Source organism: Carassius auratus, chromosome 40 (genome assembly GCF_003368295.1).
Source record: "Carassius auratus strain Wakin chromosome 40, ASM336829v1, whole genome shotgun sequence".
Lineage (NCBI taxonomy): Eukaryota > Metazoa > Chordata > Actinopteri > Cypriniformes > Cyprinidae > Carassius > Carassius auratus.
In genome coordinates, this window is record NC_039282.1 from 5,949,539 (window position 1) to 5,974,703 (window position 25,165).

Genomic DNA, 25,165 nt, shown 5'->3' on the forward strand with positions numbered 1-25,165 from the left:
CAATTGATACAATCACTTGAAAAGTTAAAGCATAGACATTTCAAAATAAATAAGAGTCCCAGAGTTTTTGGGGGGTGGGGGGGCTTGTTTGTAATTGAAAGTCCTACATTATTTAAAAAATTTAATCTTCTGAAATTAACTGTATCTGGTATTTAATTAAATGTAAAACTCTTGTGACTTCTCTCTGGCATGCCCTGTCACTGTACAAAAAAGCCATTTTTAACAGATTCAGTATATACTAGGGTGTATCAACACAATAATCTTTTAATTGCCTTTCTTTAATATAATCTAATCGTCATATCCAATATGGAACAACTCCAATTCATACATATTGATGTTATTTTATTACAAAAACCCTGTTTTGCTGAATATGTGCCATACATGTTTTATTTTGAGATTGGTTTTTGTTTGGTATGGAAATGTAGTAATCATTTTATTTCCGAAAGTCTTAAAAAAGTCTCAAAAAGTCTTCCAATTCTGCAGATACCCAGAAATAACCAGTCTTCTAGTCAACCATCCTGACCCATCACCCCAAATCTAGAATATCGTCATCATTTGTGCCATTGTGTTCTTAAAGTGTGATTAACTCTGACTGCCAGTTGCATTTCTGTGGTCGTACAAACAAGTCGGGCTGATCTTTGGATGCCAGAAGCACTGTTAGACAACTGTTAGACAGATGCAAGCACACTCCTCACAAACACACTCTGCTGTTTATCCTCCAGGCCCATCAGATCTCATCCCACCAATTATCCGACAGGGCCCAGCCAACCAGACGCTCACTTTAGGCTCCAGCGCCCTACTCCAGTGCCATGTGATGGGCAGCCCAATCCCCAGCGTCAGGTGGGAGAAGGACGGGGAAAGCATTCTGAGCGATGACATTCACATAAGCCTAATGGAAAACGGCACTTTACACATCAGCGGCTTGAAGGTATTTGACAGACGCTTCAGACAAAGATGTGAACTGTTTGCTTTGATTAGGGCTGTGAAAAGCGAAAGCTCCCTGGATAGAGAGCCTCTGAGAAAACATTTCGAACTAATTGAGATGTTCAAGCACACCTGAAATAATGGTGTCCACTTTAGCGTTTCTTACTCAAGGCAGGGTTTCCATCAACGCATGCAAAACACATTTAGCCACGTAATGTTCATAAATCAATTACCGACAGATCTGATCACTCAGAGAAGCTGTGCGTACATTTAGCTCAAATGTAATTACGCACACAAAATTACACTGATAAAGTGGAAGTGACACTAATCTGAAGTTTCCTTCCAGGGAGAAAAGAGAAAGATTTGTTTTAATTGATTTTGGCATTCATTCATCAAGAAGGTTCAGTGGAAAAATAGCTCAGGACTTAAAGGGGCTATGCATCTAAACAACCAGCCAAATCTGTCACTTCATGATATAGTGTTTGACATAGTAGATATATTAGCCTATCAAAATAAAGATATAGGATGGAAATACTTAATTTGCTAATATAACTCTGTGGGGCTTTTAAACCAGCCTATCATACATCTTATATCATAACATAACATATACAAATCAAGGTTATGTGCCAGAAATTAATTCCTGAGATGTAGTCAAAATTATTGTTACATTACGTTATATTACATTAAATATTTTAACTATTTTTTTACACACATGCTCATTTTCTGATATTATCAGTATTAGTTGTGTTTAATATTACCTGTATTTTATTTGATAAATTAACTTTCATTTTTATGGACTGTTATGGAGCAGTGCCTAATTTCCAAGAATATGGTCCAAATTTAGTCAAAATTAAAAAAAAATAATAATAATAATTAAAAAATGTCTAATTATTTTGTATTCATTGCCATGTATTTTTATTAATTAATAAAAATGAAGAATGTGTTCTTACAGTATAGTGTACAGAAATATGGTATATCATGGTATATAAGAATAATTTCTTCGAATTAATAATATAGTTATATTTTATCACACACATTCTTGTGTTGAACTATTACAATTACTCTGTTATATGAATGTGTTAACTGCAGTTCTGTACATTTCTTTTTTTGCCATTACAATCCAAATTTATTTCCATTTAAATTCATACCCAAAGGGAACCAGTTTTCAAAATGCAAAATTTTGACCCTGATATAACTTTCAAAAGAATTAGTTTAAGTATCTTGCGAGAAGCAGCTGTGTATATTGTATTGCTTATTTGCTTCAGATTTCCAGAACATTCCAGTTTCAATGCCATCTGTGGTACAAGCTCTGTATATCTTAATTGAGACATTTGACAGATTGCACTGCGGTATGCAGAATATAAAACAGCCGTTGAGAATGTCAAAAGTGATCTTAGAGGAGTTCTAACAGTCACGACCTCTAACTAACTGAAAACAAATTGAAATGACTGATTGGCTGAAACAATACATTTGATCCGCATCATTTGGAGAGAAAGAGAAAAGCACACAGCTACTTCAGAAACATTGCATGCAAGCAATTATCTTTGTCATCTTTCGGAAATGATTTTGTCTTCTCTGTTGCTAGGAGACCGACTCAGGGACATACACCTGTGTCGCCTCCAGTTCCACTGGTGAGATGAGTTGGAGTGGGACCCTGACAGTGAAAGGTAACATACAAGCATTCTTCTCTGTAACACAGCTCTGTATAAGACTTTGAAAAGGCTGACACTTCAAGAAACACATTGTACTGATGATTTCAATGTGCAGTCAGATGTCCTTGAACAAGAATGCACCCCGACGCAGTCACATTTGACTCTGTTTCTTGTGTTTAGCGACTGGAACGTCCTCCGTCCCGCGGGTCTCGCAGTCCCTGCAGCTGCCTGGTCCTCCTCAGAAGCCTGTGGTGACAGACGTGACCTCAAACAGTGTCACTCTCACTTGGCAGCCCAACCCACATGAGGGCGGAGCTGCTGTCACTTCCTACATCATCGAGGCTTTCAGGTTTGTATGACTCCATTAACTCCAAATTACTATTGTTTGAATAACTTTCAATTAAATGCTTCGGAACACTTTACAACAAGTTTCCATCTGTTAACATTAGTTAACTACTTTAGTTAACTTGAACTAACAATGAAAAATACTTTAACTTTCAACATTTACCGTATTTTCTGGACTATAAGTCGCACTTTTTTTCATAGTTTGGCTGGTCCTGCAACTTATAGTCAGGTGCGACTTATTTATCAAAATTAATTTGACACGAACCGAGAGAAATGAACCAAGAGAAAACATTACCGTCTCCAGCCGTGAGAGGGCGCTCTATGCTGCTCAGTGCTCCTGTAGTCTACACTGAAGACATACAGCGCCCTCTCGCGGCTGTAGACGGTAATGTTTACTCTAAACGTTCTAAATGAATGCGACTTATAGGCCAATGCGGCTTATAGTTCGAAAAATACGGTACTAATGTATTATTAAAATTAAGGCTGGGCAAGTTAACGCGTTATTATCGCATTAACGCATTAATTGATTAATTTTGAGAATTATTTTATCGCACGTTAACGCAGTTTTTTTATTATTGTGAAAGTCAAATACACATACAGACAAATCATGGGTCACAGGAGGGGATGCTCCCGATCAAGTTATTTAGGTTAAGCATCAGCATTCACAAACCACTCTCCACTGTTGTTTTTAACAGAAAAGAATGCAAAAAGCTCTTAATCATGATTTTATAAGTTGGAAATAGGACGTTTCCGATAGCATGTGAAGACAGCAGAGAAGCTATCTCGATCAGCACAGTGGAGTGAACCGTTTCGTTAATTTTGTGGTTTACTATTTTGAGTCATATGGGATGCAGTAACACACAGCCCTCTCACAATATATTGCTTTACAGATCTATTGCTTTTGCAGCTCAGAAATATTAATGTAATCATGCAGCATGTATCAGAAGATCTGCACACCGGCGCAGTTATCACTCACTGATCTATATATAACTGAACTGTGCTCTTGATCACCTCTTCCTACCGAGCCAAGGACTGATAAACGGAGCGATCACATTAGTCAAACGAACCAGGCTGTTGGGGTTAAGATCGCCTAGTGTGAGCACACACTAATTATTCTCCCGCATCCTGCACAAATGAGTCTCTACCCGCCTATCAAGCGTTGTCCCGTGCCGCATTCTGCTGTGATGGGTCCCGTGATCATGCAGGTCTCTGATAGGAAGCTGCCTGTTATAACTTGTTTTTTCTATAAAAAACTATATAATCTTTTCTATAAAAAAGGTTAATGTCCTGGCAGTGACAAATGGCTTGTTTTATATTTAATTTAATTTCATTATTGTTATAAGTTGAGATTTAGGCTACAATAAATTTGAACTGGTACTATGTAAAAGGAACACTGCTGTAAAAAATCACTTTATTTGTTGAAAGTGTTTGCAAACCAAATGTTATTAAACTTTTGTTCATATAACAGTAGGCTTACTTTTAAATGAAAAAAGTGCACAATACACTACTTTTGAATGCATTATTAGTTTTGTGTATAACAATGCAATTAATTGTGATTAATCGCAGACAATAATGTGATTAATCGTTATATTAAAAAAATGTAATCGCTTATATTTGTAAAAGTTATATTTGTTAATATTATTTAATGGACCTAAGGTAAAATGAACTAACAATGACCAGTTGTATTTTCACTAATTGTATAAAAGATTAAGAGATACTGTAACAAATGTCTTTCTTTTAATGCATTAACTAACATTAATTAATGGGACCTTATTGTAAAGTGTAACCAAAATGTTTAAAGTGTATACATCATTAACCCTTGTGCCTCCTTAGGAACATTTTTATATAATTTTGGCTGTTAATGCAGACAGCATAAATTTAGCCCAAAATGTGTATTTTTATTGGAATTTTTATATTTCACCCATACACCTTGTGGTACCATACACCTTAGTTTGTTGTATTATGTTGCATTTTAGTTTTTTCTACACACTTCTCTTTATCTTTAAATACGAAGGCACAGTGTAGACAACCTTTTCTGGAATCTTTATGCACATCATGAGAAAGTTATAAGGTTTACTCCAGTGCAGGGCATTGCCCTGTATACTTCTTTTGTAATGTATTACTATACACACTTTCAGTGTCAGAAATCCAATTTTCCATTAAGAGGCAATATTGTCCTTCTGGATTTGATTTTCAGGGGCTTTTTTTTTTACCTTTATGGGGTTGTGTTTATTTCTAACCATATAAAATCACACTCTGTCATCTTTTTATACCTTTTATAATTGGATGTTAAGGTGTCACCAATAAAACAAAATCAATATTTACTCATATTTTCTGTCATATTGTGTATAACTAGGTCTTGAATAAAATATTAAGAACTATATTAGATGTCACAAACAAGAAAAACAGAGGAACGTGTTATAGAATAAATCTCCCTTTTAAGATTCAGTTGGATTTTTCCCTGAGCCACTTTTAATTTCTAACCCTGTATGCATTACATATGATTTGTGCTTGTGTTTACAAACCGAAGGCCGAGTTTTATGGTAATCAAAAGCTTGTCACAGATGCTGTCGATACAGCTTAACTTGTATTGAGCCTGGAATGTTCCTCTACTGCAAAGTTTACACTTTATCTCATATTGGAAAATGCATTCAGTCAGTTCTGCATGGATTTAAAGTCTGCTGCAGTGCTCCATATTAAAAAGAAATATATAAGGAAGGGGTTCTACACTCTCTCCAGTGGCCTGATGGGTAGAGCGAGTGGCAGAAGTTCTCATAGTGCCAGTTTTGTTGGAGACGTCATTTAAAGTGTCAGAGTGGATTGAAGTTTATGGTAAAGTGAGAGTGAAGCATTGCTCTCTTGCAGGCTGGATGTTCCCTGGGGCTGGAGTTGGAATTGAGCAGAACTTGTCCCTCTGGGCTCTGTGGAGGTCAGATGAACAGAAGGCTCTATTATTGTCCCGCCAGCAGAGCAGCAGGGAGGGTGATGCAGGGAGGCCGAGAGTAGAGGCCAAGTCGTTATTTAGCTCTGCTCTGACACCTTGTTAAGAAGACGCTTGGATTTATAGTGCATCTCGCTCTGTTGAGAGGTCACGGTCGTGTGCACAGTCCGAGAAGTCAACTGGGCAGACCTTATGTGCTCACGGTGCATGAAGATGAGGCCAGATCCTCTCTGTTGTCCTTCACACACTGCTCCTTCCTTATTTTTCTCATTAACAAAGGTCAATGTGTCCAATTCAGCAGGCTAGTGAAGCTTCACATAAGAGATTAGAGTATGTTGGGGAGTAACAAACTTGTTACAAAGTTAACTACATTTTCAATTTGCATGACAACAGTGCAGCTGTTTTTGAAAAACTGCAGGTTTCTAGTAACATGGTGTTATTTTTCTCAGGTAACAGTATGGCAAAATAACAGGTGTTTATATTCTGTGCACAGCCTTACAACTGAGCAAGCAAAGCGAATAAACAAACAGGCTCAAATAGAGTTGGGAAGTCAGATTCATTTAAAGAGTCAGATGATTTATTTGAATAGATTAATTATTTATTGGTTAACTACTGCTGTTTATCACTCTAATTCAGTATGCTATATGGGTGTTTAGTTTTAATATTTAGTGTTTAGTATAAATGTATGTATCTATGTGTTAATGTTAAAATATTGAAAACAGATTTGTGTATCATATATAAAATTAGGGGTCTGTATGAGGTTTTATTGTGTATGAAATAAGCCTCTTATGCTCAGTAAAGCTGCATTTATTTAATCAAAAATGCAGTTTAAACAGTTAGACTGTAAAATAGTTGTACAATTTAAAATAATGTATTTCAGTATATTTTTTAATGTAATGTATTACAGTGAGAGCAAAGCTGAATTTTCAGCATCAAGTTTTTTTATGGAAACTTTTTTTCACAATTCTTTGATTAAAAAAAGAAAAAAAATCACAGAACTTCCAATAATGCGTATCCTCGGTTGTATAATTGAACCGTGTTTTAATTCAAATTATGTCTTTTCATGTGTATGGATGAGCATCACACTGATTTTTTCTGATGGTTAAGGGATGTAATTAGGCAAGGCGCAAAGTACTGCAATTCACAGCTTCTGGTGATTTAGTTCTTTAATAAAAAGCCATCAGTAGCGAAGATAAATGTTAAATATTTACATTTATTAATAATGTAATACAGTTGTATAGCTCAACAGCCTAAGCAGCAACCTGACATTAATATAGAATTCAATTGATGCACAGTCATTGGCTTTAAACATCATTTATTTGGTGTTTTGTAAATGAGTTTAGAGTTAATTTCCTGTGTCTTATTCCAGTCAATCAGTGGGAAGCACATGGCAGACTGTAGCTGATCTCGTGAGGCTGGAGAAGCATACAGTGTCTGGACTTTACCCAAACACCGTTTACCTGTTCATCATCCGAGCAGTCAACTCCTTTGGCCTGAGTGACCCCAGCCCCATCTCAGAGCCAGTCCGAACACAAGGTGAGTGTACTGTAGTTTCTGGTGTAGCATGTGTGATGGCTGTTTTTATGGTTTGTACACATCTGCATAATGTGTGTGTACATTTTCAGATGGTCCAGAAGGTCAGGGAAAAGACCAAGCACATGTGCATATGGAATTAGGAGGGGTCAAGGTTCGTCTGCAGACACCCAAAGTCTTGAACCCTACAAGCGTTCAAATCACATGGACTGTGAGTATATGATTTGATGTACTGTATATGTGTAGACATGCATTTTGAATGAAACGGTCCAAATGATTTTTGGCATAAAAGACTAATCAATTATTTTGACACATACAATGTATTTTTGGCTATTGCTACAAATTCACCCCAGCGACTTAAGACTGGTTTTGTGGTCCAGGGTCACATATAATTATCAAATCAGCATATTAGAAGGATTTCTGAAGGACTATGTGACACTGAAGACTGGACGGCTGAAAAGCTTTGCCATCACAGAAATAAATTACATCATATTAAAAGTCAAATGTATGATTTCAACCATCAGTAACAAAATTACATAAGAATGGCCATTCACAAAATCTGAAACTCATAATAGCGTATGTATGTGTTGATATTAATACAGCTTGACCAGCACCCTCGGTTTATTGAAGGCTACAGGCTGTACTACAGGCCTGTGGGGGGCACGTGGATGATCCAGGACGTAAAAGCAGGTCCCCTACACACTGCTGTTCTAACAGAGCTACACAGAGGAAAAGAATACGAGTTCAAAATGAGACCGTATCACAATGAGTTTCAGGGGATTGACAGTGAAATAGCCGTGGTTCGCATTCCTGATGAAGGCAAGACTTGTTTTGGTATTCAACTCGAGTCTTTAGCTTTTTGTTCACATGACTTTCATTTTACCCTCAAACTTTTGCTGGAATGTTAATGTTTTGACATTTGCCCATCATATTTCTGCTTTTAGTGCTGAGCGGCCCTCCTCAGGGAGTCAGCGTGGTGCAGTTAAGTAACAGTTCAATCGTGCGAGTGTCCTGGCAGCCTCCTCCCCCTGATGTGCCAGAGGAGCTCATACTAGAATACAGGGTGAGGCCGAGGAATTTATTAATGTAGAGAGCCTCTCAGTGACCGCTAGGTAAAATGGTAATGGCTGAAGTCTGTGTGTGTGTCGTTCAGGTGTGGTGTTTAGGAAACGGGTCTCAGCAGATGATCAACAGGAGCGTGGATGGGGATATGCTGTGGGTGATGTTGGGCGGGCTGTTGCCTGAGTCAGTGTATAGCGTGCAGGTTGCAGCGGTCACAAGTGCAGGAGTGGGCACTCATAGCCAACCTGTGTTCATCTCCCTGAGTGAGTACTGCCATCATTTCCACCCAGGAACATCTTAAACTAGTAGCTGTTTTTTCTAATATGGTAGCTGGTTTCTAGCTGGACTAAGCCAGTGTTAATTTTAAAAGGGATTTTTGATTTAGTCTTAGTCTTTATCTTGAGACGAAAATGCATTATAGTCTTAATCAGATTTTAGTCATATGAGTCTTATATAGTTTTAGTTGACGAAAAGAAAAGTTTTTTTCAACTTTTAGTCATTACTTTTAGTCATGCTGAAGTTACCAACATTTATTTTGATAGTTATTTTATCTGTATTCAAGCACAAATATTCATTAATTCTTCTCACTTTAGACCTAATTAATTAAGCTTATGATAAAATTTAATTGAGGACTGAATTTGGAAAAACTTAAATAAACAATGACAATTTTCATTTTGGGGTGAACTATCCCCTTAACAGTAGTGAAAAGGAAGCAACTTATAAACATTATAGTAGTTCTTGTATAATATATTTAATTTTTTTTTTTTTTTTTTGAAAAAGCAGAATAAAGCAAATACGAAAGAGATACAAATTAAATAATTTTTTGCATAGATTAGGTTTACTTAAAATATTTATTTAACATCTTTTGTTGGTTAACATTATAATGACAGGGATAGGTAGGAATCCTCTCATTTAAGACAGAAGACATGAAATACTGACGCACGTTCAGTTTTCAACCTCCTGTTCACTTTCACTTTATCCATAAACTGTATTTACGTGAGATATTCTATACAAAAGACATGTGGTCTGCTGTGTGTGTGTTTGAGCGCTGAGAACTGATCACATGCTCTATATGTGAAGAAGTGGAGCGTGCGTGAGAGAGAGAGTGGACTTCTATCAGTGCGATTCCACCTATCTCGCTTTCACCTTCAGGTGCAGAGGCCATTGTTTCAGATCACTAGCTCGTGTTTTGGTAGTCTATCCATCCACTGTGGCTGGCATACTGAGACTAGATATGTGAACGCCCCTTATCTGATTGTAATCCAATAACAGGGAGACACATTTTAAAGAACAAGACAGTAGCATAAAGGATGTATTTTGAATGTCCCGTCTCATATTTCGTCATAGTTTCATCAGATATTAGTTTTAGCTCATCAATGTCTTGTCTTCGTCACAGATTTTTTTTTTTAACAAATATTTTTTGTCTTTGTCTTCGTTTACTTAACACTGGTCTAAGCTGGTCAACAAACCAGTTACCAGGTGGTCATACTATTTTAAGATAGCTGTCTATCTAATGACCAGCTTGGCCAGCTAACGAGTGGCTTGGTTTAACTAATATCCAGCTTCGAACAGCTAATAACCACCATGGTCAGATTGAGCCAGTTGAAACCCAGCTGTGGCCAATAACTGTTGGCCAGCTAATGACTGCCATGATCCAACTAATAACCACTTTAGACCTGCTAATAACCATCTTCACCAGCTATTGACATCCTTGATCCAATTTATAACCATCTTAAACTGGTTAATAACAATCTTGGCCATCTAACAGCCAGATAGAACCAGTTAAAAACCAGCAATGACCAGTTAGTAACCAGTTTTGGCCAGCTAATGACTAGCTGGATCCCAGTTATAACCAGTTTAGACTGCTGATAACCTGCTTGGACAAGCTAATGGCCTTCTTCACCAGCTATTTGTAAGCTTGACCCAGCTTATAACCAGGTGGGACCAGCAGCTAATAACCATCTTGGCTAGATAATGACCATATGAAGCTAGCTTAAAACAGCTTTGACCAGCTAGAAACTTGCTTGGATCATTTAATTACCCATTTGACCAGCTTGGCCAGCTAATGACTGGTCTAATCCAACTATTAACCAGTTTAGACTTCCTAATAACCATTTTGGCTAGTTTATTACCTGCTTGGACAAGCCACTAACCATTTCCACTTGATCCAGCTAATAAGTAGTTTGGACCAACTACTGTTATAACTATCTTGGCAAGATAATAGCCAGATTGAACAAAAAACTAGTCTTCTTGGACTAGCCTGTCCAGCTAATAACCATCTTGGCCAGCTAATGGCTAAATTGAACAAGCTGAAAACCATCAGTGACCAGCTACTGTAATAACCAGCTTAGACTAATAACCATCTTGGCCAGCTATTGACTGGCTTGAGCCAACTAATAACCAGTTAATATCTGCTAATAACCATTTTGCCTAGCTAATAACCTGCTTGAACAATCTAAAGCCCAATGATTGATCCAGCTATTAACTAGTGTTGACCAGCTAATGGCCAGACTGAACAAGCGACCAGCTTGTCCAGCTAAAGTTCCAGCTAGGCCAACTATTAATCCTGCTACCATATTTTATACAGCTGCCAGTTTAAGCTGGATCTTTTCCAGCAGGTTTATAAAAAAAATATATATTTACCACATACCTCTGATGGTGACATTTATCTCTCCTGAAGGATTCTTATCTCAGCTTTTACTTATATTTTATGTTAAGGAATCAAAAATGTTAGGGATTTTCATGCTGTTTTGTCAGTTAAAGATAGATGATGGGGGAAATACATTTTGATAAATGTTTCCTGTATAAGACAAGAAGCATTTACTCTTCTGTCTCTTTTTGGTTTTCACATGAACGCTTTTATTCACTTTTTCCATTTCCTCCTTATATCTTTTATCAGAAATGGCAATAGATCAGTCCTTGTCAGCGGTGAAGGATGACACTGTCAGCCTATCCGAGCAGATCACAGGGGTGGTCCGTCAGCCAGCTTTCATCGCCGGGATTGGTGTCTCATCCTGGATGGTTCTTATGGGTTTCAGCACCTGGATCTACTGCAGACACAGAAGAAGGAAAGAACTTGGACACTATACTACTTCCTTTGCATATACGCCCGCAGGTAACCTTCTGTACCATACTAGCACGAAACTAACAGTGTGTGCTTCCAAATCATGTTCTCAAAGGAACTTTTGGGATGATTTCTTTCTCATATTTTTTCTGTAGTTGCACTCTCTCATGGTGATGGCTCGGATCTAATAAATGGAAGGTCTGTATCAAGAGAGACTTTAAATTTGCACAGCATACAAAACTGTTCAAAAGTGTCATTTCCCAAGAATCTTGTAACGCTGAAGAATAAATTATATTTTAAAAACAGCTATTTTAAATTGTAAGAATTACTGTTTTTACTGTGTTTTTGATCGTATACATTCAACCTTGGTGAGACATTTCAAAAGCATTAAAAATCTTGCCAACTCCAATGTTTTATTATGAATTGTATTTAATTTTCACATACAAATATGGGATTTATATAGAGAGAACATGGAAAGCTGTCAGGGATAAGTTAATACAACTAATATTAAAATGATTATAAAAAAATAAATAAAAATAATAGTGTACTATATTATAAATATAATGTGTGTGTGTATATATATATATATATACATATATATATATATATATATATAATAAAATTGTAACTATTAAAAATTAATATTTAATATTCATAATTTTTATTATCAAAAAATATGTTTTTTTTATAAATGTAAAATGTTTTTTTAATGTAAAATTATTCATTTTAAATTAAATTATTTAATTTCCTTAACAGACCATGTTTGTTGGAGTCACACTTGGGTAACTACCCTTGGCTGGCTGACTCGTGGCCTACTAGCAACTTCTCTCGAAATGGAAAAGATTCGGTCAACTGCTGTGCAGCCAGACTTGATTCCACAGATCAATACAACAACAGTAAGATCTCTGTCATGGGCGTTCCCATACATTATGGTACTATCACACTTACAAATCATATCTCCTATAACTCATTAATATGTTTTCACAGCTTCAGGATTATCGAATTATCTGAACCAGACTGGGAAGTACAGCCCGGCCTCTAACGAAGGCGCCATATACTGTACCATCAACCCAGCTGATGCAGATGGGCATGATGTGTGCAGCCTGTACTCTCAGGGTCCAGACCCATACACCAGCATGCCAGTCCTCTCCAAAACTGACCTCTACAACACAGAGCAGGACCTGGACCAGTGGAGCCTTCAGTCCAGCCACAGTGGAGCAGAATATGCAAAACTTCAGTATCCAAGAGGCGAAAATGGTAGTAGTTACATTGATTTCAATCATGGGGGTTAAGGGATTTGTCCTTTTGGAATTAGGCAGGAATTATGCAAACAGTTTGGATCACCAAGTGCTGCAAAAAGTGCTAATATCGGTGTTATGCAGAGGGACTTGAGTTCGGCCTTTTGACTGTTTCTTTGCTTGTTTACAGCCAAACAGAAGCCTCTAGGACAAATTTCTTCACCCACTTGGCCTGACGTGCTGTCCCTTCATTCAGCACAAAACAAGGAGCAAAAAAGACACAGGTAATAACCATCGCCATACTACAGCAGGACATTGTTATATGTCCAGATAAGCAAGGTAGTTTATGGTAAATGTACAAAAAGCCATGGTAGCATGTCACTGACATACACTGAAATGGTTAATATCCGAAAAATTACAATGTTGCATGTCCAAAACCACGGTACCATATCAGAAAATCTTTGTAAAACCATTGTGCATGTCCCAAAAAAGTGGTAGAGTAAAAAATGTGATAATACTATGGTAAATGTCCACAAACCGTGGTACCATGTCAAATGACCATGGTACTTGTTCAAAAAGCCATTATAATACCACATTTCAAGCTCTTGGTACCATGTCAAAATGTCAGAAACAATATACTGTATTTAAAAATCATGGTATTACCATGGTGCATGTCCAAAACCATTGTGCTGGATCATAAAACTATTGTAATACCATGCTGCATGCCTAAAAACTGTGGTATAATTAAAAAATGCATGGTATTAACATGGTACCATGTCAAAAGTAACATAGTACTTATTTAAAAAATATTGTAATACTACAGGAATGTCCATAAATTGTGATAGAATTAAAAAAAAAACATCCTAATGTTGTTAATGTAATGTAAATGTCCATGGACCATGTTAAAATATCATGTTAATACTATGGTAAATGTCAAATAACCATGGTACCATGTCAGAAGACTATGGTGTTTGTTCAAACACCCATGTTAATATCATGGGACATGTCCGAAATCAATGACATGACCATGGTATAAGTCCAGAAACTGTGGTAATGCCATGTTACTTTTTGATACTTTTTGTTTGAGTCTGTCAGCCTATTTCAAGAAGATTTCATAAACTTATAAACATGCTTTTCAGAAGCTGTCATCGGTCTTTTTTTCTTTTAAGATCTGACACTTCCAGATATAATTCTCCTTCACAGAATAGCGACTCAATATGAAACCTGTGCAACATGCTAAAATGTAGTCTGGGCGATAAATTGAGGTCTTATCTAAACGTGTTTGATGTTTCAGCTCAAAGTGACAGGGGCTAATGATGTTAGTGCTTAGAGCCGAGTCGTCCTGGCTGTTTGAGACAGGGCCGAGAGGCAGGTTACCAGACGTGGCTTCTCAGCATGAACCTGTAAGAATAGCCACGGGTTGGAATGAAGCGGAACCACACATATCAACCTTTGTCCTCAATGCTTTCATTCTCTCACATCATATTTTTATCATCACCCTCCATGGATGAAACTGCTTTGACAAGTTTTTTATAGGCTTTTTTACAATTCTTTCTATTGAACCCACATTGGATTTTTTTTTTCTTTTTATACTTTTTTTTTTTTCAAAGGACCACAGTCTGGTTCTATTTACCGCAGTCTTTTATCGTATAATATAAACGCTGCTAGATGCGTCAGCGGTCCAAAAAACTTCTGATGTGTGTAAATTTATGTGCTTTGTATAAAGGTTATTATTTATTTTTTTTTGGTTGTTGTTCCTGCTTTTTTTTTTTAAACCTGGTTTGCGTTTTAGCAGTGTATTGAGATTATAGGTTTAACTGGAATCTAATCTGTTCATGTTTCTATAGCCCTGAGGAGGATGAAGAGTGGTGTCCTCCTCTGCCCGAGCGATCGTATCTGATTGAGGGTCTGGAGGATGCAGCCACTCTGCCTTTGAGAGGAGGGGGAACCAACAGAGCCACGACCTACAGCCTGCAGTCCACAGCAACTCTCACACCGTCCCCCAGTGAGGAGCAATACCCTCCGAACCTGCACCATCCAGACCTGCTGCCACGGTAAAAACACTTACACACACACATCAAGACTTGGTGTTAAAGGAATAGGTCACCTTCATGTCGTTTCTGTGGAACACATCATGTGAATTGAAGAACTGAAGAGTTTCCTGACTGCATCCCAGAAAAAACGCACGCCAAAAGGATCATAAATGTTGCCCAGATGACTTATGGACTATATATACATATCTTCTGAAGTGATATGTCAGCATCTTATGCAGAACAAACTGTAATTTTTTTGTTGATATTCAAGTCACCCAACCATGTTTGATTTAACAGCTCAGCTTAAATAAATAAATCCATACATAAAGTTAATGTTGTGTGTGTGTGTGTGTGTCTGTGTATATAATATCTTATTGATTTTACTTGGTTCTCGCCATGACAGTAGCTTTAGAATCTGACATGGCATTAAAGAAAAAACTATGAAACAACCTGATCGTTCATGTGTTTATTCAACAGGAATACACAGTTTGCTCTTTCCAACCCGAAGCTTTCCACCAAGACAGAGTCTCTTAATGGCAGCGTTCCCAACCACAGCGGTCCTTGGAGAGACATTGCTGAAATGGAGGAACTATTCTCCAACACCACAGGCACAAGTAAGCCCTTCACCGCTGCAAAAAGAACCTACTGTTTTAATTACATTGCTGATGATTATGTATGGAGTACATAATCTTTGTTTACTTTAATCTGCACTGCTATCAGAAGAATATGCATCATTCACATCTTCAATTCAGAAGCCCAGGCCTAAGAAGAAATCTCAAAAGGATGTCCTTGCGAGACGTGAAGTGTTGAACCCAGGGAGGAAGAACCCACATGGTTAATAAATTATTGATTGGAGTAATTAAAGCAGCTCTTCTGTAAAAATGGAGTGTATAGATGATCATTCACACTTTTGATTTGTGTGTTTCTGCAGACCTGCCTCCTTCACCTGAGCCCCCTCTTGTATCAGAGGACCCACTCAAGCAACTGACAGACACACTGGACAACGGAGGGACCAGGACGCCCCCACAGCACAGAGAGAGAAGATCAGACCGCAGAGCAGCCGCACAGTGGAGCACGGAAGGTCAGACTTCAGCTAGAAGTGATTGCAAGGATCACTATTGCTACTAAAATCAGCCGCAAAACACATCAGCAATAACTTAGCAATGCAATAAAATATGGCATGTCATTTTTAAAATAAAAAATGGTAAAACTCCTAAAAATGGCCAGCATTATGTAAATATTAAATGTAAAAATGTATTTGTATAAAACAGTGGTTGTATATAGATTATGAAATCTAAATCTAAATGTGTGATCTAAATGAACTATTTAAACCTAAATGTTAAATCAAAATGCAAATATTACATCTTAAATATAAAAAATAAATATAAAGTTTACATGTACCGTATTTTTCTATGAAAAAAGTAGTACATTTTTATGCATGTAATTTTTTGTGTGTAAAGACAATACCTAAAATATCTTATTATAAAAATATTACATTATAAAGCTTAAATATAAATGTTGTACATAACATTTAAACAGATGTTAAATCTAATAGTAAATATAAAATATAAATAAAATACATAAATATAACTACATATCAGTGTGGTGAAATATGAGGGGCAATTTTTTTAATTAAACAAGTTGCAAAAAATATGGTCGGTTTTATGCATTTTTTATGTTTTAAATATACAAATCAATTGTTAATGTTTTAAATAAATGTTAAATATAAATATGGATCTTGACATTTATATAAATACAAATCTAAACATTTAGAGAATGCTGCGAATGAACATCTTTGGGCTGTCTTGACGTTGGTGATATTGAATACTTTAACCATCTACAGCATCACCCATTCTAACACACTAGTATCATAAATGTAAGTTTTGCACAGGCAAACACCATTCTCATCTTCTTCATAAAATGTTGTTATGATTGATATCAACAAAAAAATCTTCACCTAAACTTCCTAGTAAGAATCGCTTAGAAGAACGGTGCAGAAACTCCCTGGCAACCACCCACGCATGGGCAGACAGCATCTCATATTCTTTATAAAATGTAAAAGTATATAGTTCTGTGTTGCATGTTTGGTTCTCACTCTATATTTAACCGTTTTGACTGTTTCACTGCACAGATGAAGATTTAATCCAGTATTTGAAAGCAAACCTCCTGTGCAGCGGTCAGATGTCCAGCCACTGTTCCCTCTCCAGAAGCTCTGCCTCTCATTCCTCCACAACCTCGCGTTCCTTGAGGACAGGAAGGAGGAGAAATGAGGTTAGATGAGTTTGTGTGGGACTGTGTATCTTGTCTGGTCACACATGGTCTGAATAAGTTCATTAGTCGCTCGCTCGACACGTGTGGGGCCTTGGAGCACTGCAGTAAATTAGCAATCGATGAGCTCCAGGACACTCCGCGTGCAGAGCTGGAAGCTCACTAAATGAATCAGGCAAATGATTGCATTTACACTTTTTTAAAGAACTGTGTTGTCTTATGTGGTCTCCATGGTATTGATATTCCACAGAATTTAAAAAATACAACTAATTATGTTTGTTGGTTAGAGCTAGGTAGAATATTACTGCATGTTACAGCTTTAATGTGCCAGAACTAGATTGCTTGGCAACAAAATGATGATTTATGTCATTTTGGTCTTGTTTATTTGCAGAACATGATATGAGGAGAGAAAGTCGTCCTGTTGTTCACCACTCTACATGCAACATACGCCATGCAGTGTATATGCCTTTGCGCTCTGGTCCTTCACCTGTTTTTTTGTTCATCATTTTTTTTTAATGTTTTTTTTTATGATCCATTTTTGTCTTACCTCTGTATGTATATATTTTTTTTACAATATTTTTGTGTCTGGAAAAAGCCGTGCTATTTTATTATTATTTATTCGTTTTAAAAGAAGATCAAATGTAAAAAAAAAATGAATGTATATGGCGCATACAGTACTTGTATGCCTCAATGTCTACATGTAATAAAAAGGTGTTTTAACATTTTTGTGAAAAATATAACCGATATTATCAGGCACAGTCTATGTGAACAAACCATCCAATGATACATTAGTAAGCCTATAGAATACCAAATGTTTGTTGTTGTAAAAACTAGGACTATTCTGTACTCATCCAAAGCGTTTTCTTTTCTCCTGGAGAGTGATTCACACCATTTCAGACTGTTTTCCAATAATGCATCAATCATTTGCAGTTTTACATGTTCAGGTTGAATAAAAAAAACACAATAAAACTCATGTTCTAAGACTTGTATTACAGTATTGTTACTGATATGGATTTCTTTGTATATTATTTTGTCAATAACTGTGCACTTGGGTTCAGAATTCATCAAAATGTAACACATAATTCTCATTAGTGTCCATGTTTGAGTTTTCATGAAAGGTTTCACGACAAAGAATTCACTGAATCACCGAATCTACCCAATGCAGAGAGCCTCAGCTGACCATCTATTACAAGTTACCATTACAAACGCCTACATCTTTTATTTAGATGCTAATTTTTACAAGCCACTGACTGAATTCCTTTCTACATACATTTTATTTACTCCCTGAAATGGTTTTACTTAATTTAAACACTGAGAGACTGTTATTTTGGTGGTGCAAAGTATAGCTTTAAGGATGAAACATATTTGCGTGTAAACATCATCCACGCAAAAAGCATCAACACAGCTGTCCAAAGCAGAAATGTGAATTTTCAGTCGCTTAGAAACAAGCAATGAAATAGAAATGTTTAATGAATACACCAGTCTGTTTTAGCATATTAACTACGGCCTAGTTAAAGTACGGAGGTTCAAGTCAAGCCATGTGAACCAAAGGTGAATGCGAGCGTGTCCCACATGAGACCTTCTCTCGAGATCATTTAGAAATTTGAATAAACACATTCTGACCTCTAAACATTTCTCAACGCTTCTGAATCTGACCCCACTCACCTCGTGCCTTCTAGACACATTTGAAATCACACGAAGTAGGCAAACAAGCACAGGCTTAATTAACTCACTGTGGGCCCCTCTGGGTTTAAATGAGAAAGGAACATTTGAAAATGTCTGCTAGTGTGGACGGGCCTTTGCTGGGATACGTGTGGGTAGTGTGGGGTGCTTCAGTTAAGTATGGGTCAGTGAGTGCATCGTCCTGTCCTCACACCCATTTCATATAGAGTCATGTGTGTTAAAACAGATTTTTTGATGATTTCTCAAAGCGCATCCCATTTGGGATGGCATTAATGCAGCACTCAGGATTGATGAAGGCAGTCCATGGAATACTATATAGCTGTAATAGCTATATATATAACTATTATAGGAGGAGGCTTTAAATGGAGGCCGTTGTTGTAAAATTGGTTTAATATAGATTAATTTTTTTTTTCATTGTCCATTAAAGAAACATGTGACTGTTAAACTAGTTTCAGCTCTTAAAGTTGGAAGTAGCAACAAATCTTTTATTTTAAATTGACATGCATCCAAGTTAAATGGACAAACTAATTTAAGGCAGGGTTCTTGCATCACTTTATGAAGATAATTCATAATACAGTAATGTTAGACTGCTTTTTTCAGCTCTTGCTTCCAATTAAATTTGTGATAAAGCAAGCACTTTTCTACTTTTAATCAAATGTAATATATATATAAAAAAAGAGTACTTACATTTTCACTGGAGGGTCTCTGTACTTTACTTCATCCGCACTGTTTATGAGTGCAGTGGATTAAGGATATATATTGTAATTTTCAATCTACACTGACAAACTGAACCAGAGAGAGGCTGGTTGGCTCTAACTGTCCTGACTTCCCGTTTCAATTAATGTGGATTAACTGAGCCACAGCAAGGCCTGTGCTGGATCTTTGTCTAATGAGGAGAAATGACTGACAGAACACATTATTTCACTCATTTGTAAGTATGGGAAAATGTGCTCTAGAATGTGTAATGAACTTGCATCACTTTATGAGATGCAAATAACTGTTGCTTTTGATTTGCATCTGAAAATACAGTTCTAATCACAAAAAGGTCTGTATTGATAGACAAGTAAAATCTGTTTCTGATTATGCCAACACTGAAAGCTGTATATATATATATATATATATATATATATATATATATATATATATATATATATATATATATATATACACGCACACACAATGTTGTAATAAAAAAAATATAATAATTTTATTTAACAATGTTATAATTTCTATTATCTATTGTACTGTGTTAACCGGAGGAGAAATGGTTTCAGTGAATTCAAATATATACCGGGAGTGCTTTTCACAGTAATTATTATTTTTTTAACCAGAATAAATAACTTTGAAAATAGCTCCAAAAACTCTTAACAATGTGGAGGAGCGATTAAAAATAAGAAACCATGAGAATATGTCTTCAGCTAGTGGTAGATTGATGGTTTTGTAGCCTACCTTTGGCACACACACGACTAGTCAAGATCAGAGGTGACCGAGATCAAACCAGATGGTCAGGACACAGCAACAAGTCTCACACTCCAGACCTCAATGTCTGTTATTATGAATAGCCGTGATAGCCATGATCATGAAATAGAGAGGTTGAGGAGAAACATCCCATCTTGATCAGGCTGGGAGAGCAGTTAAACAATCCAGGCTGGTTGAAGTCATTTTTCAACAGGTATATTTCAGAAGTCTTGTAAAATTGAGGCTTTATTCCTTATTAGCACTACTTGCGTATTTAGTGTTTGAGCTCATGTTTGCACTCTAGATAAAGCTCTGGGAGAAGATTGGAAGCTCAACTGCTTGAAGCCATTGTTTCAGTTGTAAAGTGGATTTAGACAAGCACAAATTTAATTAGCCAATTAGCTAGCCAGCAGCACAGATCCACAGTGATGTTTAGCTTAATGAATCTGCCACACTACGTTGTTTGCCACGGTTCCCCGCCTCAGCACTCTGAAATAAACCGTGTCCCAAAATGAGCTTTCAGTACCTCAGAAGCCATTCAGACAGACACAGGAGGATTACAGAGACTGTGATCATTTAGGCATCGTTGCGTCATTCCAAAATCAACGCCTGAGACTCAAAGGATGATGTCACGATGCATTACTTGCAGCGCTGAGGACATCTGTCTTGTACAGTTTCACCCCGGGATCAGTGAAAATGAAGCTTGTATAATTGAGGAGTGAGTTAATACTGCATCACAAACTCTTCAATTATACAAGCTCAGTTTTCTCTCTTGTACCCCATCAATCTGGTTTTTGTGTCCACAAATCGTTCATTAAAAAGCCTTTTCTTTTAAGCTATCATATTCTTTTAAGAAATACAAATTAAGATTTGGAAGAGACCTAATAACCATCCATTCCAGTTCAAGATATACAAAAAATACCTCATATACCCAAAGTCATTTCCCCCTATTAATTTATTATAATAAGTATGAATTAATTATTATATTAATTAAATTTCAATTATTTTTGAATCATTTGTTGAGATATTATAATGATATCTTGCTGACATACAAAGCATTGCATTTAAAAACACCAGATGCAACAAAGGAAAGGAAAGGCAATATCTGCTTTCATGGGACAAAATTACATCATGGTAATTCTTCATGAAACAGAGCAGAATGCAGAACAGCAACTCTGGGGTGCTCATGTGCATCTGCTTATCAAGCGCATATAAAAAAAATAAAAAAAAATAATAACAAAATAAAAAAACTTAATGGCAAAATAGATTTTGTGAAAATGCCCTTTTTCAAGACAAGAAGCTTGAAACATTTTTTTTTATTTTTTTATTACTGATGTATTTTATGTCGTAGAATACTTAACTGAGCTGGTGTAGCCACAGACCTTACTGCGTGCATTTAAATAAAAATAAAAAATAAAAAACATTGACTGGGACGGTGGAACCGGAAGTTCTAAAATGTGAACAAGTTGCCAGGCTTTGACCAACAAATATAGGCTATGTCGTCTGTAGAACTACTAACAATTTAACCAGTATGCTTTATAAATACGGTGTGGGCGGCAGTGGAACTTAGCCCATAACATTTGCATACCTGACTGAGCCTAGACATGTCTGATATTGCAGAACAGAAGATAATACAGAAGTGTCCCTTACAGAGACACTATGAGGAGAATGTCGGTATGGTGGGTGAGTATTTAGAGAATAACAAGCACTACTATCACTTACCAGAGCAGACAGAAACCTCACACATATCAACACAGCTCGGATATCCTCTTATTCCCTCTGCCACTTGGCCGTGGACGTACATAGCAAGAATTAAAAGTACTGTGGTCTCCCTATTTAACCCATTTTCGGTAAAACGTCACCCTCTGCTGGTTGTAAAATGTACACATCCAATAGAAACTAGAAACCTTTTAACCCCAAAAGCTACTTTTGGATGTAATAGCACCACTTTGTCATATGGCTCTCTAATCCTGTGACAAACACAAAGATAAACACAACCAAACCTTCACCTTCTCTCCTGGAAAATGTCTTAATCATTCGAGTGTAAACGGCACATTTACTAAGTTCCAACTGCTATTATGTTCGATGTCCTGCAGAGGATTGATGTTTTATTAGTTCCTGTGTGGGCAGATGAGCTCTATTTTTATCTGTTCATCACATTTAATGTGAAGGCTCTAGGTGGCATCTAATGTCTAAGTGGACATGGAGCTTTCAGGGGAGACACAAAGCTCACTTCATGGATCCTTAACCTTTTGGGAGACAGTTTCATAATCCACTAACAAGAAGCTCTTAAAAGAAAGGCCAAGCAGTAGAAATGTAGTAGAGTGAATGGATAAATTATAACTGTTTTGTATTTTTTAAATCATATATTTTATATATTCTTGCTGTAAAATAAATAAAAAAGTATATCAATTGTGGTAATATGTCCTTTAATTAACAAAAAGAATATATATATATATATATATGAAAAGCTTACATTATAAATGTTTTTTACAATTTCCTGAAAAAAAAAGCTTGTCATTTTGCTGCCTGCCAACTTTTCTATATGATGTTTCTATATTGTCAACTAAAAGTACTTTGTCATCAGTATTAGTGAAACTACTGCTAAATAGTTTTGTATTTTCAGCAGATTCTCTTGCACTCATGTGACCTCTCTGATTGGCTGCTTGTTTGACAGCTCTATTGTTCATCTCCGCTCTCCATCCAGCTCCTGTGCACCCACAAAAAATAACAGCCAATAGCTCATGGAAATCTGCCTGCTTTGGCATAATTGAGCTTCACACTAATCAGTCTGATCAAAATTTGGGGGAAAAAAGAGGTAGGTTTTTTATCAATATTGTATGTCGATTTCTTGTTGTGACTTGAGTTTTTAAATCCCTTCACACTTTACAAAAGATTATTTTAGGCCATCAATCACATTAGTCTAGTAGCAGCGCAGCTGATGTGATGGGGTTTAAATGCTGTCCATTTGTGTGTAAGTAGTGTTTCACAAACTCACTTTGTTTATACAAGAAGAAAATAAGACATTTAAAATCATTCATTAAAAAATTATTTAGCTATAACAAACAATTGTACAGATTTAATAAGTAATAATAAATGAAAAATTAAAAACTTAAACTATGATTAAAATGAGATCTGAACATTTTAAAATAAAAGATCAAAATAAATAAATAATGATTAACTATAATTAAATTCATTATAATTCAAGTTAATAAATGCATACTTGCTTCCATTTGTAAATCTAAAATTAAAGTATGTTTTTAAACTGTTTAAATGTGTTTGAAAAATACCTTGAATTAATTTTAGTATTGACTCAATTTTGTCAGTGTGTCTGTAGGTGCAAGATGTACAGCTTTATGGGAGGTGGATTGTTTTGTGCAGGAGTGGGAAATATACTCCTGGTGATCTCCACTGCCACCGATTACTGGATGCAGTACCGCCAGTCCAGCAGTTACATGCATCAGGGCCTGTGGCGCTACTGTGTACCTGGAAAATGCATGACATACACAGACAGCATTGGTGAGACATCACATCATGGACATTAAATATATTCACTGGAATATTGTACCAAGTAAAAAAAAATCACAACTAATCTCTGGTTCCATTTGAACAGCATATTGGGATGCCACCCGTGCCTTCATGATCCTGGCCATCTTAGCTTGTTTCTTTGGCATCATCATCGGCGTCATGGCTTTCATCAATTACTCCTCCTTTAGCGGTTTTGACAAAACCTTTGCTGCAGGAATTCTCTATTTCATTTCATGTAAGAGTGTATATACTTCAAATGCTAAAAATTACTAAGTTTCATTATATCTAAACTGACAGTATGTGAAGTCACTGTTGCTTACCTGAGGTGGATTTTGTGCTTGTACCTTCCAGGCTTCTTTGTGCTGCTGGCTATGGCTGTCTACACTGGGATGACGGTCAACTACTATGGAAAACGTTATGGGAACTGGCGGTTCTCGTGGTCGTACATAATGGGTTGGGTTTCTGTGGTGCTCACTTTCTTTTCAGGTACATTTGATGTTAACATAAATATTCGGCAAACATAAGGTCAATGAAACCAAATGTAGTTGCTTACTATGGAAAAAAAAAATGTGTATAGAAGTGCAAGTGTAGCCTATAACAGTTGCCCAAAGATATTAATTGTAAGTCTTCTTTTTTACAAACTAAGTTAGGTGTCAATCGTATTTTTGGGATACTCCGCAACACCCCACAGCATTTAACCTGAGATATAAAAAAAAAAAATAATAATCCAACAAAATGTAAATGTTAGATCATGCCAACATGCTCAGCATCTTTCAGCAATGAATAAAGTTGTTGCTAACGTAGTGGTTAACATCCCTTGCCTTTCTCTTGCAGGGATCTTCTATATGTGTGCTTACCGGATGTATGAACCAAGAGGCCCCATGTCACGCTGATTCTTCTCATCTTCGATCTGCTATTTGATCCATTCAGTCTGAATGTGAACCATCATGTCATCCCTGATCCCTTTATTTCAGTTATCGTTTATTTTAAAATCACACAACACAAACTAATAAATGACTAAACTAATTCCGTACACTAATTTAGTTTGTGCATTTCTTAAACAAACTAATTTACACATGATGGGCAGATCAGGTTGGTTCCAAAATATTATATATAGGTTTATAAAAGAAAAAGAAAACTTTTAGAAAAGCTTGCTATTTTTAATGTCATTAGAATATATAGATAACTATGACATTTTTTCACGATTCTTTGATAAATAGAAAGTTGAAAAGATTTTTAAATAGATATTTTGTAACTATATGCAGTATTTTGTCTTTACTGTCACTATTGATCAATTTAATCTTGCTGAATAAAATAGTTTTAATTTCAAGTTCTTACTGAGCCAAACTTTTGAACAGTTGAGTATTTAATCAGTTTACACCGCAACAACAGTACAAGGTCAACTTTACTTTTATGGAAGAACCAAGAACACGAAG

General features: G+C 36.3%; 2 protein-coding genes and 1 long non-coding RNA gene across 6 annotated transcripts in view; 2 read left to right on the top strand and 1 right to left on the bottom strand.

The window, feature by feature from the left end:
* Positions 1-17,568, top strand: part of LOC113058375 (roundabout homolog 2-like) — a 55,689-nt gene extending 38,121 nt beyond the window's left edge. The window contains exons 9-27 of one of the 3 annotated variants that reach the window (XM_026226214.1): positions 723-928; positions 2,510-2,591; positions 2,757-2,925; positions 7,232-7,398; positions 7,488-7,606; positions 7,998-8,214; positions 8,340-8,458; positions 8,549-8,720; positions 11,357-11,572; positions 11,677-11,719; positions 12,278-12,417; positions 12,509-12,778; positions 12,950-13,043; positions 14,607-14,813; positions 15,270-15,406; positions 15,513-15,626; positions 15,724-15,873; positions 16,924-17,063; positions 17,452-17,568. In XM_026226214.1, the coding sequence (XP_026081999.1) occupies positions 723-928; positions 2,510-2,591; positions 2,757-2,925; positions 7,232-7,398; positions 7,488-7,606; positions 7,998-8,214; positions 8,340-8,458; positions 8,549-8,720; positions 11,357-11,572; positions 11,677-11,719; positions 12,278-12,417; positions 12,509-12,778; positions 12,950-13,043; positions 14,607-14,813; positions 15,270-15,406; positions 15,513-15,626; positions 15,724-15,873; positions 16,924-17,063; positions 17,452-17,463 (2,774 nt within the window). In that variant the 3' untranslated portion in view covers positions 17,464-17,568. The remainder of the gene's footprint in view (positions 1-722; positions 929-2,509; positions 2,592-2,756; positions 2,926-7,231; positions 7,399-7,487; positions 7,607-7,997; positions 8,215-8,339; positions 8,459-8,548; positions 8,721-11,356; positions 11,573-11,676; positions 11,720-12,277; positions 12,418-12,508; positions 12,779-12,949; positions 13,044-14,606; positions 14,814-15,269; positions 15,407-15,512; positions 15,627-15,723; positions 15,874-16,923; positions 17,064-17,451) is intronic. The other 2 variants (XM_026226215.1, XM_026226216.1) reach the window with 2 other exon arrangements.
* Positions 11,379-22,021, bottom strand: LOC113058378 (uncharacterized). The gene is made up of 3 exons (XR_003277963.1): positions 21,924-22,021; positions 16,956-17,035; positions 11,379-11,507 (listed from the first exon to the last, which is right to left on the bottom strand). It is a non-coding gene; the product is annotated as an uncharacterized LOC113058378 (long non-coding RNA).
* On the top strand, positions 21,541-24,840 carry lim2.3 (lens intrinsic membrane protein 2.3). 2 transcript variants are annotated; one of them, XM_026226217.1, is made up of 6 exons: positions 21,541-21,884; positions 22,909-23,019; positions 23,583-23,720; positions 23,815-23,964; positions 24,081-24,215; positions 24,564-24,840. In XM_026226217.1, the coding sequence occupies exons 1-6, from the start codon at positions 21,806-21,808 to the stop codon at positions 24,620-24,622; spliced, it is 672 nt and encodes a 223-aa protein (XP_026082002.1). In that variant the 5' UTR covers positions 21,541-21,805; the 3' UTR covers positions 24,623-24,840. The 2 variants fall into 2 exon arrangements, with proteins under 2 accessions (XP_026082002.1, XP_026082003.1); XM_026226218.1 differs by lacking the exon at positions 21,541-21,884 and having other exon boundaries at positions 22,931-23,019; positions 23,528-23,720; positions 24,564-24,839.
* The last annotated feature ends 325 nt before the right edge of the window (positions 24,841-25,165 follow it).